The 16550-nt window shown below is 34.9% G+C and overlaps 1 protein-coding gene across 3 annotated transcripts in view; it reads right to left on the bottom strand.

The window, feature by feature from the left end:
- The window catches only part of LOC134546207 (coiled-coil domain-containing protein 102A), a 39417-nt gene that overhangs the window by 4710 nt on the left and 18157 nt on the right, over positions 1-16550 (bottom strand). Inside the window, exons 6-8 of one of the 3 annotated variants that reach the window (XM_063388819.1) lie at positions 9951-10147; positions 7133-7210; positions 1706-1789 (exon numbers count right to left, since the gene is read on the bottom strand). In XM_063388819.1, the coding sequence (XP_063244889.1) occupies positions 1753-1789; positions 7133-7210; positions 9951-10147 (312 nt within the window). In that variant the 3' untranslated portion in view covers positions 1706-1752. The remainder of the gene's footprint in view (positions 1-1705; positions 1790-7132; positions 7211-9950; positions 10148-16550) is intronic. The other 2 variants (XM_063388820.1, XM_063388818.1) reach the window with 2 other exon arrangements.

Here is a 16550-nt window from a genome sequence, read left to right as displayed (position 1 = left end):
AAATTAAAAAACACCCTTCCATTCTATGTTAATAACATAAAGAACTGAGGGAGTACCTTTTTATAAAAGAGTAATTTTTAATTCTTCCTGCATTGATTTCACATAGTGTTTTTTACACTTTCAGGTTTTACATCACTTTACTAGCAGTTTGATTATCTGCACATATAGGTACTCTGTCACATCTGATTAACTAAAGATAGAAAATCAGTAATCTGTATTTTCATATTGCCACACCCCTAACTAGAACACCCTAAAAATAAATTTCCTAGCCAAGTAAAAATTATATGAAAAAATAAACACAGCAAATTCCTTTTTAAATATACCTGAATGGGCAGAAATATTAATTTCTTATATAAGTGGAAATAATAACCAGAGTATCAAAACCTTTTGGTGACCAAAACAAAAGTTAGTAACAAGCTAAAGGTCATCAACAAGAGTAAAATCAGAATATCCACTGAAATACTATATATTTAATAATAATTATACTTATTATTAGACTATGAATATATGAATATATAATTGTGGTGCTATGACCTAAATCTTTAATATTTCAAAGACTTGAAACACTTGATATTAAGTACAGTACTACAGATTATGCAAGAATGTGTAAATACTGTAAACGTTCTGCTTTGGCATATCATACTCAACCTTCTAGTACCTACCAATCCAATTTAAATTTTTGCTGTTACTATAAACATTTTTTGCATTTAACATTTTTGTTATTCTGAAGAAAAAAATGAATTTGCAAGCAACAGGTTACAGATTATTTATTCTATAGGATTCAAACCTCGATCCTGTAACTATAAATAATTTAGTTAAATCTCCTTTCAATCATAAAATCTATTTCAAATAATGTTAAATTTATTCGAGCAACAAAAAAATATATATACATGATAATTAGCTACATTAAAACCCTGGTGGAAACTTAACTTTCATCTTGAATTATTTTGTACATGTTTTGTAACTTACTGCCAAAACTAAAGGTCACTGAAATTATTAAAATATTTTTTCTATGATTAAATATTAAAATAAATTCTTTAAAAATTTACTTGGTTAGGACAAAAGCAAAATACTGACACCTATTAAAAATAAATGTATTAGACTTAGTTGCTGTTAATTTAATCACAACTGTTTAGTAAAAAAATTTACCAAACTTTTACTTTATTTTCTATTAATGCATCTCATATAGTAAAACTAAAACTCAGAAAGTGGGTTTATGATGGTGCAACAAAAATTTGTTCAAGAATTCCACTGTGATACAAAAACAATTTTGGAATGTATGATCATATATAACTTAAAAATTGCTATGAAAAAATAATTTTATAACAAGATAAACATTTTCTTAATGTAACTATTCAACCCAAAATATTTAAATTGTTATTAAATAAAACTATGCTATTAATCTGCACAAAATACCTGCCAATACCAGAAAGCATCTTTTAATAGTTCAGCAAATTCTACTAAATTGTAGAGGTACTTTTTTCTTCTTCATAAAACATCTTAACTACACCAAAACTGTACAGCAAGGAAAAGTAATCCTTGTGTAAGAATGAATAAACTACCAAAGAATATTTGAATCGTAATATTATTTTCAGCAACCAATTCATACTTAATTTCTGTAATGTAGTTCTGCTGTACATCATGCACATATTCCTATCTGCATCCACTACCACATACAGCTTAGCATGCAGACATGATGACTCACAAGAATAGAGAGAGAGAGAATTAGGTGTTAGGAACCACCACCAAACCTCAAGAGGTGAGAGAGTTGCCAGGTCCAGTGTCAACACTGTAGGCAGAGAAATAAAGAACAAAACCATGTTACCACTCCATGAAAATTAATTAACTGGATTTCACTTCCTATTAATAACACATACATAGCACAAAACACATTTCAAGTACAATAAATATGTGGTAAATTATTCTGAATGATTAAGGATAAATTTTCTTTTTATATAAATTCTGTGTACGTGCAGGTACCAAATGTTACAAATCTAAAACAATATATTCTAAAACAGCTCATATTGTAATTAGTAATAATAAAACAAATACATATAGCAATCCTGGACATTTTCCAAAGAATCTAATGAATAGAAATTATGTTTAATAACTTGGAGGAAGAATTTATAAAAACAAATCCATAGTTATATCACATTGTAATACGCAATGACTTAAGGTGACGCGACCACCAAGATTCTAGTGGGCTACGAACCACTTGGATACAGACTTAGTTTACTTCAATTTAAGTCACACCTGTGAGCTGGGATCAAACCTGTGCCCCTTGCCAAATTACTCAAATTAATATGCATCTCATATAAGGCTTTCTTTTAGAGAAACAAAAAGTGAATTCAGGGTGCAACACAAAGTCGATGGGTGCCAGACTCATGTAAATACAGTGTTCAACTGTCTATATCATAATTATTGCATTACCGTGTTTTATCGCATAGTTGTGGCACATTTTATACTTAAAACAAGTTAAAAAATAAGGGGTGCGACGTTTATGTGAAAAAAGGATTTTTTTAGGTAAAGTTATTTATAAAAACAAAACGTATTCAAGGAAAGTATGTTAATTTAAAAAGTAGAGTATACAAAAGCATGCCAAACAATTTAAATTAATAAGTCATGCATCAAAAACATTTTGCTTAACTTTAAATAGAAAAACCAAAACTGTGACGCGAGCGTGAGTTGGAACGCATAACTATAGTTGTAGTACACACCACGAGAAAGCATGAGCTATAAAATGTAGTTAACTCGGCACTAGGCAGAGCACGCGCGTTGCTTACAATCGATGAGCTATCTGTATCGATATTCGACTATGTGCACATGCTCTATACAGGAACCAACATAACCAAACATGAATTATGCCAACTGGCGTTGGCTACATTTTTATAAGCAGTACACAACGGCGACGAAGACGAAAAGATAAAGGTTATAACTAAGCCTGTGCGAATATCAGTTTTTTAGTTCGAATAGAATTCGAATACGAATACCAAATTATTCTCGAATACGAATATTGAGTTTGAATAATTGGAATGAGAATTGAAATCCCATAAAACATGTTATATCACATCACATTACAATATGATAACAGGTACATATTTACTGATACAATGTATGTAGAATCAAAAAACTGACAGTACTTATAAAATTGGAGAACCTTAAAATTTTATTTAGTTCGTATTAAAAAGATTCTAGTCACATCACTACATATCAGCTAATTTAAATTTTTGTGGAGAAACACAAGCTGCTCTACATTTTCGGGAAGTAGACTCTCTCTTCTACACGTCACAATGTTGCCAGCTGTTGAGAAAAGTCTCTCACTGCACACTTGTGTGGCAGGTATAGGCAAGTACTTTCTTGCTACCACAGCTATGTTTCGGAAACAAGTGCGCCCCTTCTCTGACCAGAAACTGAAAGGCTGAGCTGCTGTTGAAGGTTTCACGTAGGCCCACAGAGATGACTTCTTAATAGACATTTCACTTGTAGCCTCACTTGTCTCAGTTATAGTTTCAGCTACTGTGTTCAGCTTACATACCACCCTGCACAAATTTTCAACCCATATTTTTTTTTTTCATCCTCAATTATGGATCAAACATCATAGAAAACACATTTACTTCACAATCTTGGTACACCATGTAACATGATCGCAAGCTTTTAGTAAGTTCTTGGCAAGAGTTTTATTTTTGACGTGCGGGACAGGATAATTGCCTGAGCTGTCCCTACGCGAGGAATTTGGGAAGGGTGGGAAGGATATGAAGGGGTGGGAAGGGGGTGGTTTCCGCCTGCATCTGGTCGTTTACTGTGTATTATCCTATTGAAAAACATTGACGTAGCATGTTAGGCTTTTGGAGTCTTTGCTGTGAGTATGCGGCCAGATGTTTACCACATGGTCTGTAAAATTTTCTTTCTCTTCGCCGTCACATTCGGAACGAAATTACAGTGCCGACAAACCATTTTTCACGCTCTAATCTGAAAACTGTCACCTATAACACCCCGGTTGTGTGGATTTTACAGACACGTATTTATCTTTATCAGTATGCTGACAGTTAAAATCTTTTTAAACGACCTGACGACATTCTTCTACATAAAATACGTTATTTATCGCTCCGAATTACTGCGTTCAAACGGGCTTTACGTGGCCAGATGTAGTGGAATAACTCCACATACATAACTCTAAAACATTACGAAAATCCCGCGGAACTTTTGCCCCCGCCCAACGAGAGAAACCTCAGTGATCCCGAAATGTTTCCCTGTTTCAGTGATCCCGCTCAGCCTTTTTCATAAATGACTGAATATTCGTTTTTTCGAAGTGTTAGTATTCAAAATAGAATCGAATACGAATAATAAACTATTCGTTTTGATATTCCAAAATTCGAATATTCGCACAGGCCTAGTTATAACGTTTGAAAACATCTTTAAAATAAAATTTACCGATCAGATAACTTCGTATTTCTGTTAATTAAATAACTAAGCAGTAATATCAAAACAAATATTATATTTCATCTTTAAAATACATTTTTTTATACGGGTAAACTACCCACACAAAGCGCTCGGAATATAAATAATCATGTGACGTTTATGCGAGAAATTTTTTCCTCTAAATTTTGATGTACTAAAATAACGGTGCGACGATTAAACGCGTGCGACGATTATGCGATAAAACACGCTAAACTAGAGCTGTGTGAATCGGCAGAAGACTACTTTGCCGATATTTAGTTGACTCTGCATTTCCGCTGACTCACAATCCGCTTGTTAATTTTCCGTTGATCTTACTAAAAAATGAATATATCTGCCATAACCTAAAAATCCATGAGTACCCTTATCACAAAACAATTCAATAAACAGCATATTTTTCAATTCCTACTTGAAAACAGAATATTATTTGTATTCTTTTCATCACACCCACTAGAAATGAGAAAATATAAACATCAACAACCATGGACTACAAGACCAAAAAACATTGACATTCCATTGAGATAGGATATAAAAGAAGTAAACGTCATAGTTTTAAAGGCGTATAAATCAATACTGACAAACAATCTAACACCATGTGATACTGTAGTTGCTTACTTGCTATGTATATCTGTAACCAAAAAGACAATGTGACTCAAAAACATTTAAAAAACCATAAATAATAACTTTAAGCTACGGCCACATAGGGCACTATGCTCACTATGTTTGCTATGTGAGCACAATATAGCCAGCTGCATATTAGGTGTCACTGGCCACATAAAACTGTGTTCGCTATCTTCACCATGTTGGTGATTCTAGCGACGTTGTCGGGTGTTTGGTTCTCTGCTAATTTTCTAAACATCACTGACTTTGTGCATACACAATTAATTGTACCATACTTTTGTGTTTACTTTTTATGAAGTTTAATTTTCCTCAGTATTGTGGTTTAAATAGTCATGTCTATGGCAAAGTTCATTTAAGGATTACGAAAATATTCATGTTTATAGAATAAATCAATAGAAGAACATATAAGGCAAAATTTGCAGGACAATGCCTGGGATTTGATTTAAAAGGAATGCTGTCAAAGTGAGTTCTATTTATTCTGAAATGATCCATAAATTAGGTTTCGTCCTCACAAGCAAGTGCTTCATCAAATAATGAAATTGTTCAAATTCTTTTGTTTCTAGATTAACTTCATTAACACATTTCTTTTTAAGTTTACAATCTGTAAGAGCCATCAGTATATTATCATCGTCGGAATCATCACTCCAATCCCACAGCATGCGTCTCTCCAACATCGCGAACAGACTGATCTGTCTGGCCACCTGGCGCAGCGAACATAGCGAACATAGCAAACATCGCTAACATAGCGTAGCTTTGTGTGTGGCCTCTGCTTAAGATTCCAGAAGAAATTTGCCGAAATTCTGTTTATAATATTGCTGAACTAAAATACAATTTACCTGGCTAACGAAAACTAGTAAATAACTTTCTTTTTTTTAATATCTAAATATGAGCACATTTAATCACTTATTTGGGAATAAGGCATTAAAAAAAAAATTAATGTTTTTGGTGAAATAGATTGAAATAGTTTTAACAGTATTTTGCAGTTCTCAAAAATTTTGTGGATCAATATGTAGAGTAGTAAGTTATGGAAAATAAGATGAATAGGAACTGAAATGAAAGGTTGATTGGTTAGGTTAAATTAGATTAGCTGCACAATTTAAAAAAATATATATTTTTATTAATTGAAATATTCTAACAAACATATTCTACATGATTATTGTAGCTGACTTAACCCAACCAACCTTTCACTTTCATACTATTTGTCTAGTTTTCCAAAAGTTGTTACACAATGTAAAACAAAATTTTTAGTGGGATTATAATTCTCATTCTTACTATTCAAATTCAATATTCATATTCACAAATAATTTGGCATTTAATTTGGATTTTATTCAAAATAAAAAATTTATATTCACATAGGTTTATAAATAATTTATTTACAACAGAAATTATGTATTTCTGATGCAAAGTACCTATGTGTACCTAGACCTAGTACTATTGTTCCATCTGAGAGACTTTTCAGCAAAACGTGGAATTTTTTATGGCACTAAAAGATGTTAATGTAATCGGTGATAGTTTAGTTAAATGTTTTCTATAGTGAGCCAATGTATGGCTATGTAAATTGTGGTAAAAAGTTTATTGTAAAATGGTTAATGAAAGCAAACATTAGGCAAGCACACACTTGTTTTTCTATTTATATTACTGCTGATTTAAAAAAAAAATCCCATTCAATACATAACAGGTTATCTTTTTTTTTTAAATTAACTTTTGTACACTCAACTAAAATACACGTGCATTTTCATTGCATTCTTTTCTAATAATGACAGACTTAGGGTAATTTAGTATATTTATATAAAATTTCTAACCAAAATGTGTTATGCCCCACGTATAGATTTGGAATCGATGAATCAGCAACAGTTGAATTGGCGTAATTGCACATATGCAAGATTTTGTGAATCAATACAGCTCTATTATTTATTATGGCAACTGAATATTGAGTACTCGGTATCAGGTACATGCTGTGCTTCTCAAATTAATACTGAGGATTGAGAAAAGCTGGTGGTGACAACAGCCATGAAACTGCTGAGTAGTGCTAGAGGAGTAGAGTTGAACCATCTACCTGGTTTGCAGGTGTTCCAACTGCACCTGCAAGCTCTCTACGTGCTCCTGCAGTTCGTCATTCGTCCTCTGGAGTTTCCTGCAAACCCCACACTCACATTCACTACCAATCAGGGATGGTCCAATCAAAGCCTCAAATACCATCACATCTATAGTACATATTTGAAAGACTTGATATCCAAGGAAAAAAATTCAAAATAAAATGGCTGGGGAATGGAAATTCAAATATTAAGAGTAAATCCCTTAGATAATATTGTGTAAAGTAGACATCTGCGAATTGTGATTTTTCAATTCAAATCAAATTCAAATCAAATTTCAAAAAAATTCATGAGTCTCAAATTTTTTTCTAATCGAATTTGAGAATATTTATTAAAATAACATAGATCGTTAAAAAAATTTAACATTCCACCTTAGAAAAACTTGTCACATAATTCACAGTTTAAATCAAGTAACTAAAATTAAAGTGAGACTATATTGAAGCACAACCAGATTCTCAAAAATTTAAAAAAAAAAAAATTAAAAATTATATGTCTGTAGCACTAACATAAATCACTTCGCAAATCATTTCAAATTGTCATGGAGAAAGGTGAGTTTATCGACATGGTGCGGCAACAACAATTATCTGCGGCTGGTAACTATGTTGCCTGTTGTAGAGAAAACTCTCTCACTTGCCACCTTATTTAGCATGTTTGACTTTCAAGGATAAAAATATTAATAAAAATATCACAGCATAAGGAAGTGGTACAAAAAAAAATAACAAATTTACCGTTTTTATCGCTTAAGCATTGCACAATTTATTCTAAAATCAAGTTTATAATTACGGGTGAGACCGTGGGTTCACTCTTAGCTGAGTTTTGAAATAAACAAAACACCGTCGTATTACTACGCCGCATCAGCAAATGATAGGCTGAATTCATCTTGCGCACCAAGAACTAGTTGCAACACACACACTTCAGTACAGTCGATGCTAATAAAATAATGAAGAAGTAATATAACAGGAAGCACCGTAGCACTTTGTTCAGCGTAGGTGGTTCATTTGCGAAGAAAAAACTATGCACATTACGCCTAATAGCCGTCTTCACAAAATCATCACAAATTTTGATAACAGGATACTCAAGTTTCCTTTTCTTCCCGGGAGTTGTTAATGTCCCAGTGTCCTGTAATTCTTTCCTTGCACGAAGCACACTGCTCTTCGAAACACCCGTAAATTCCGCAGTTAACCTCGTGATATCGTTCACACGACAATCTGGATATTTGTCGCAAAATGTTTTAAAAACATTCAACACAATAGTTTTCTGTGCACTTTTCAAAGGCTTTCCCGTTCTGTGCTTTACAAAACTCGGTCCGGTGTCAGCCATAACAAACCGTGCGCGCGCGAATCCGAAATACAACTGTTGCGCTGGGCATCAACTGTACACTACACACGGCGTCTGCTAACATAATTGTAAGTAAATACTTGCTGACACATTAAACTGTATTGGATTTTAATAGTGAAACGCTATAATGCTATATAACAATTATTATAAAAAAAGGCAGTGTAAAAATACTTACAAATGGTACGTAACCAAGGGACTATTTCTTGCGCACGAATAATGTGCACGGCAGCTGGCAGCCAATGAAAATGTTTGTTTACAAGAGGCTTTGTTTATTCCAAAACTCAGGTAAACGTGAACGGAGAATAATATTATGCAAAAAAAAAATGTAAAGTAATCTATAAAAACAAAACCTATTCAAAGAAAGTACGTTTATTTAAAAAGTAGACTGCGAAAGCACGCCAAATAATTTAAATTAATGAGTGAAGCAATAAAACCATTTTATTCAACGCAAAAGAAAAGAAACACGTAACAAGAACGTGATTTGTAACTATACGCATAACGATTGTGCGGGTTAACTCGGTTCCTGACAGAGCGCGCGCGTGCATGCAGTCTGCGAGCTATCAATATCAATTTTTGACTACGTGCGCGCGCTGTATACAGGAATACAGAAATCAACACAACCAAACTGGCGCTGCTTACGTTTTTATAAGCTGTATAAAACGACTCCCGAGACGTTAAAGATGAAGTTTATAACTTTTAAAAACGTCTTTAAAACACGATTTACACATCAGATTACTTCATAATAGGATTGATTAATTAATTTAGTAAGCAGTTTTATCAGAACGAACGGCATAAACTGCGTAAAGCAATAGGCGCGTTGTAAACAACGGGAATTTATTGCATTACATCAAATGAGGTTAAAACCTTAAAACGGTACAGAAATAAAATGGTTCAAATAACGTGAAAACGTAAATAACGGTAACGTAAATAAGGGGTTTCGCTGAATAATTTTTTTGTAAGTGGAAGATCTAATCGTCCATTTACATTTCTTTTAAAAATGGGGGAGGGGGATGTCCTATATTAGTGTATCCGGGCCAGATTTTGCAAGTCAAATTATTGTAAAATGAATTCGATTCGAATTGACGAATCGAATATCAAAAAATTCAAACTCGAATTCGGAAATTTCGAATATTCGCAGAACCCTAGTGTAAAGTAGAAAAAATTTCTCATTTTAGCTACTAGAATGCATGGAAGTCTAGTTTTTAATCTTCAGGAATAAAAACAATTATATTTCCATTGTGAAACACTGTTAAAATTTTTCTGTTTCCACACTAATTTTCCTCATTTTTTAATTAAGCAGAGACAGACATAGCTTCGATGAGATGTGGATGACCGGAAGGGTTACGGGCGATACGGAATACCTCCCCGTTGAACGAGTAGTTCAGGAGGTTTAACAGCCTCCATGGCTCCCCCCGTAGGATCTGCACTGTTCTCACGACTCACCTGATGCTGTTGGAGGCGCCGTCAACCTCGTCCTCGGCTGCGGCCAGCTCCTTCTTGAGCTCCTCGACGCGCCCGCGCAGTCGCTTCACCTCCGCCTCGTACTGCTCTGCGCGCCGCACCGCGTGCGCCAACTCCGTGGACTTGTCCTGCAGCACTTTCTTCAACTTGGCGTGCGAGTGCCGCAGGTCCGACAGCTCCTGCCAGGGGGGAACGCGACGCCGCTCTCAGCCCAACACACTCGCACGGTGTCCGCATTCCCGAAGGTCAGACAAATTGAAAATTTACTCGTGTAGTGCCCGCTGTTTGGCAATTACACTACAGGGATTTCAAACCTGATTGTCTGCCCAATTACTGTCCAACTACAGTAAACTCTCGCCAGTCCGTGGCCCGAGAATCCGAAGTTCTCAGAAATCCGGGGTATTTCCGAAGTGACATGATCGTTACTGTTTAGATGTATGTATCACTATTCTCAGTGGATGATAAGAGCGACGCTCACTGATATTTATAGCGCGGTAAAAGGCTCTGAACTGGCGCGCAGTCATCTCGTTCCCGTCAGATAACTGTGAAATTTGAGCGGTGACCGTAACATTATATGGCGGGAAAATAAAGATAAAGGTGTAATGCCTTTTCCTCTGGTGCTTTCAAGAAATTTTTTAACGGTTTTTTACACCTAAAACTTCAAAACCATGCCTTTTAGCCATTTTAACTCCTCTTAATCCGATATAAAAAAAACAGTTGGGCATTAGCAAATTCTTAAATGCTTTTCGTAAACAGACTCCAGTCGGATATTTAGAGTAGGTTGGAAATCGCGTAGGTTTTCCTGAAGCTCTGGGCACCGTGTGTCAGTGTGTGAAACATGTTGCCAGTGACAAGTTTCCTAGCTGTGCGCGGCACACGACTGTAGTTGTCATGCGTCACACGCCGGGAATGCTGGCCGGAGGGAAGGTGAGTATAGTTCATTTGCGGTAAAAATAAATACTCTAACCGCCCTGCTAAATTTTTCCATTAAAGAAATTTTGAAGTTTCAGAGATTTTCCAGCAGAAATAATGTTCTGTAACTAACAAACAAATTGTATCAAAAAATTAACGGTAAATGGCTGCCGTGGGGGGCCTTAAAAAAATGTTCATTTTACCGGGAATGGTCTATACAACCTGGCTTTCGTCGCATGCAGTGTGGAGTAGGGGAGGAAGGATGTTGACAGTTTCACACGCAGAAAATGGCTAGAGGGCTGGAGAGAGGGAGAGAGATGGTTTGTTGTCTGGGAGGGAGAGGTAAGCCGTATGACGTCATGCATCCGCTGCCTTTGCAGCCGCCAGCCTGTCTAGACGAGATTCTCGCACTCCCACTTACGTCGCACAAGCTACTGCTGCCGTGTTTTTAAACGGACTGTCCAATTTTTTTTCTCTTCTTATACGAACATTAGTAAGTGCACTATAAACCAACACAAAATATATGCTGCATGTTAAATAATAGCTTTGTATAAGCTTTTATTGTGAGTTTTACCATTTTTTCCCCGATTATTTTTGTTTTGTGCCAAAATTTCAGATTTTTTGATGGTTCTAGTGTACAATTAACTAATGATTTTTTTTTATTCCTCCCGTTTCTCTTTAGTTTAACTGGACTGGCCGTGTGTCTGTGAGGGAGTGGCCTTGAGTCTCTTGCCAGCTACGTATCGCTTCTCTCTCCCGCCCCTCCTAAATTCACTTCCCCTTATCAAGGGGCTTCCCGTTTCAGCGCACGCCACATTGCTACGCCTAGCTCTTTCACATCAAAGTGCGACTTCGGGTGCCATTAATTTAATTTAAGATGACTTTAAATTACTTTTTACACAATTTACTACCAACTTGAACAAATGGGTGTGTTAAATTTAATCAGGCCAGGCTGTAAATTTTCAGGAAAAAAAATTTCTCGGGTGCTTCATTTACTATGAATGGACTATACTGGTATTGCTTACGTACCATTATGTTAACTTCTCAAGTGTCTTGTTTATTATGACGTCCTGTGGTAGTATTACATGTTCATTGACTACCATCTTATCTTTTAGAATTTTTTTTTTGTATTTTAATGAAAATTTTTCAAAAATCCGAAGTTTTCAAAAATCCGAAGGTCATAAATCCCCGACACCCACGGATTTGCGAGAGTTTACTGTACTACTTTCTTGATATTTCCAAACTAGTCATTTTCTTCAAAACTGCATTGCTATTGGTGGTTTGAGAGCAGTCACAGCTTACTGAGAGCTGTTCTGCCTTCGGGTGGTATGGAAGCAATCACACTTTTCCGAACTCCTATATCTGCCACATCGGCTGGAATGCTAGTCACGTCACACACAAGAGTGTGACAGATGATCTCGCTATTCTTACCACTGATACTTTGTGTGATGAATCACTGCGATTTTTTGATAACTGCTGCTAAATCACAGGTCGTGATTTTACGACCCATCTCTAGTTAGCATGGACCAGTTTTGTTTTACATGGGTATTTCAATTTTCCCCCAACATCAATAGTCCATTCTCATCTTTTATCACCTTCCATTTAGACTAAATTCATGAATTTATTCCAGCATCAGCACAGCTGCATGTGTCAGATGAATTGTACCAGTGTGTGTTTATAACTACAATAACAAATTAACAAAATATCTGAAAGTTCTGTCTTCCTGCCTATTTTTTATTATTCTCTCAGGCGTTCAAGTAAAAATAAGAACTTTTTTTATACTTTTTAAGGAGAAAGTAAAAAGTAAAAATTACAACTTTTTTATACTTTTTTTTAAGGGTAAAGAATAATTTTATACAATGTTAGACAGAGTAAAATAAAAATAAATTCTGTATGATGGTCATGTAATTGAGGTCAAAATTATGTGTAAAAAACACAAAAAAGAGATCACATGTTGACACAATCATGTGTCGCTCAAGTTAGACAAAATTCTATAATTTCTTCTAAATTACGTTAAACAGTTAGAAACATGATTTGATGTAAGCTTTTGGACATTCTTACGCCATTGCTAAGCACATGTATGTCTGTAGAAGAAAACTACAAAAAACCTAAAAGACAAAAGCACAAATTAAGCAAAAAATTGCTGTTGTCAACAGGATATAAATAACACATAATATTCCATAAAAGGAATATGGTCAACAAACAAAGAAAAATGGACTAAGAGAACAAAAAAAAACCCACAAATGATGACAACACAAAAATATTGAACCATACGCGTCTCTGCCTGAGGACGGGAGCATGTAGCAGTTCCCAAAACGTCGCTTGTTTCTGTTTTGGAAAACTACTGAGTTTGTTTCGTCTTTTCGTTTTGTCGTGTTTTTGTCTCGTTTCAACTGTTGTGCTGAATTTGTTTGGGTTCAATATTTTTGTGCTGTCATCATTTGTGGGGGGTTTTTTCGTTCTCTTCTGTTTTGGAAAACTATTGTGTTTGTTTCGTTTTGTGTTGTGTTTTTGTCTCTTTTCAACTGTTATGCTGAATTGTTTTTTGTTCAATATTTTTGTGCTGTCATCATTTGTGGGGGTTTTTTCGTTCTCTTTTTCTTTGTTTGTTGACCATATTCCTGTTATGGAATATTATGTGGTGTTATATCCTGTTGACAACAGCAATTTTTTTTTTCTTAATTTGTGTTTTTTGTCTTTTGGGTTTTTTGTAGTTTTCTTCTACAGACATACATGTGCTTAGCAATGGCATATGTCCAAAAGCTTACATCAAGTCATGCACTACCATTGCACAAATCTTTCAAAGATAATAGTTAGAAACATAGAAAGTGACACTGAATGCTAAAAACTAACTTGGTCAAGTTCAAAACAAAATAACAATATCCTTTGCAATGATATTTAAGTTAACAAAAAAAAATCAATACCAGCAGCCTAATTTCTTTTGTACCCATGTTCACTATATAATAACACACATATTATTGATTATAGCACAATATTTACAACACATGAATTTTCTGGAGTCAATAAAGTCACAGCTGCCTCAGCTAGGTAAGATTGAAGAACAAACAAAATAATGAGACTCCTATCTACTATGGTATCCTCTAGGTGTATACTGAGATAGTAGCACATAAAGTTATTGTTTAAAATAGTGGCAAGATAAAAATATATAGCAAATAATAATTCAAATGTAATAATCAGAATTATCATATTTACTATAAGAATTTGAAATCACTAATCAGGATGCTAATACGTAGTTGACAAATACATGAAAATTTTCATACATAATTTACCCTTTACATTCCATTTTGTTTATAGATCATGGAGTATAAAACCTACAAATAGTACCTTTAGTAGTACGTGTTCATCTGTTTATCATACAAATGTGTCGTAGTACAATAATCAACAATCCTCTATCTATTTTCCACAGTACAACTGAAGTTCAATGAGTTTCTTTATGGCTCTTGATATAACTATTCACTATACAATTAAAATAGTTCATTACAAAATAGTTCATTTCGATACCATACAAATGGATATCACAGTAGTAACCAATTCAAGTCTGTCGGCCAATTGAAAATCATTTCATACGAAGGATCACTTAGCACATCACTGTGATAAGAATATTTCACTCTGACATCCCATTGCACAATTATTATATAAAATCAATATTCAAGACGTTGGTCTAAATTATAATTCTTTGTTTAATGCGAACTATCAAAACATATTTCTGCTTTCAATTATGTAAGCTGCACAATGCCAATTTTAAAAATAAATTTGGCATAACAGAGTATGCGCCAGAAGTCGTGCGAACTGTCAGTGCACATGTGAGGAGCATGAGAAATAATCAGGATGGAAGGGAAAGCAGGGGAAGGGAATGCAATCACTAGGGCACGGCCTAGGTAATTAAAAAATTTCCTTAAGTGCTGCATTTTTCTTCAAGTGTCATATCAGTTCAAAAAATGTTATGATGTAGTACTTGACAAGTGATACTTATACGTAGTCACATGCAGGGTGTCATTACAATGATTGATGTTTTTAGAATAGTTGATGTGTAACTGGGTCATGCTGAATGTGCACTATTTGGTTCCTTAAAGCTCGGTATCAAACACATGTTGATTTTTTTAATTTTTTTTGTCATAATTTTTTTAAGGGCTATTTCTAAAATTTTAACTCCATAATTCCCTTGCATTTGTTTTTCTGCCAAAAATATTTTCAACATATATTCACTTAGTGTAATATCATAGGTGTAAAAAGTAGAGTTGTTCCGATACCATATTTTCCGATACCGATACCGATACCGATACCCCGATACCATTGCCGATACCCCGATACCAGTGTTTTTTTTTATTATTTTATATTTTTACATGCCAATACTGTTGTGCAGTAATGTAAAAAAAATAAAAAAATCAATGAAAATTTAAAAAAAAAATTTATTTTTACTACACTATTAAAAATAACAAACTAATAATTGAAATACCGTATTTACTCGAATATATTTTTTCCCAAAATTTTTATCTCAAAACATTGGGGGGGCTTTAAAATCGAGTCTGTCAAAAATAATGTAAAAAACTTTAATAATGATTTCATTTCTTTTCAAACAGTACCAAATCATAAAGAATTACCAAAACAAGTGCTATGCTACTTATTACAGCCTCGGTATTTGTGCTAAAAGTAAAAATGTGGTGGCGGTTGCTTCTACGATGTAGTGGTGCGCGCTAAGCTCGTCCGGTCAGGCTGGCGGCAGCGGTGGCGGCATGACGTCATATGGCTTACCTCTCCCTCCCGTGGTGACATTCTTCAAGGCTCAACCCTCCCAGAAAAACAGACCATCATGTCTCTCTCCCTCCCTCCCACTCCAACTCACATTCCAACATTTCCCCCCTTCATGAGACGTCAACACGTCAACACCCACTTGCCCTCCTCCCAAGCTACTGCGTGTGACAAAAGCCAGACTTTATAGTCCATTCCCGGTAAAAATTAATATTTTTAAGGCTCACGCGACAGCCATTTACCGTCAGTAAATTCTGTATAAGTCACTATGATACACTTTGTTTTTTTAGTCACACAGCAGTATTTATGCTGGGAAATCACAGAATCTTTGAAAGAATGGAAAGATTTAGCAGGGCCATAAAATTATTTATTTTACCGCAAATGAACTATACTCACCCTTCCTTCCTCACAACATTTCCGGCACCTGACGCATAGCAACGTAGATTAACTTATACAGCTGATAGGGGGAAACACATAGAAATGCAAGGACTGGAATTCTTACAGCTTGAGTGTCTGCCTAAGCTACATTATTTTATTTATTTTATTGTTGAGAAAATGTGAAATACCTTAATGTGCATGAGCACATCTTTTTTTATTAATTTAAAATTGAATATATTGTAAGCTATTATGTAGCAATCTTGAACAGCCTTTTCAATTTATTTGTAACTGACTGTCTCCGCGCTTCCTTCCCATCCTGTTTCAAATGCTTGGTAAGATTTGATGTCGTGAAACTACTTTTATCCTTACCACCCCGAGACACGATTTTACCACAGTGGTCTCCGTGCAGATGCGACATGTCGAAACTTGTATGAGTCAGCATTACCGTACCTGGTGATATTATCGTTGGTGTGTCGTAGTAGTCGTTTATGTTTGTTATTACTGCTGTGTTGTGCAGCGCGA

The sequence above is a fragment of the Bacillus rossius genome, chromosome 1, assembly GCF_032445375.1.
Source record: "Bacillus rossius redtenbacheri isolate Brsri chromosome 1, Brsri_v3, whole genome shotgun sequence".
NCBI classification, from domain to species: Eukaryota; Metazoa; Arthropoda; class Insecta; order Phasmatodea; family Bacillidae; genus Bacillus; species Bacillus rossius.
Note: the sequence above shows the minus strand (reverse complement) of the source record. Positions and strands in the feature narration are given on the sequence as shown.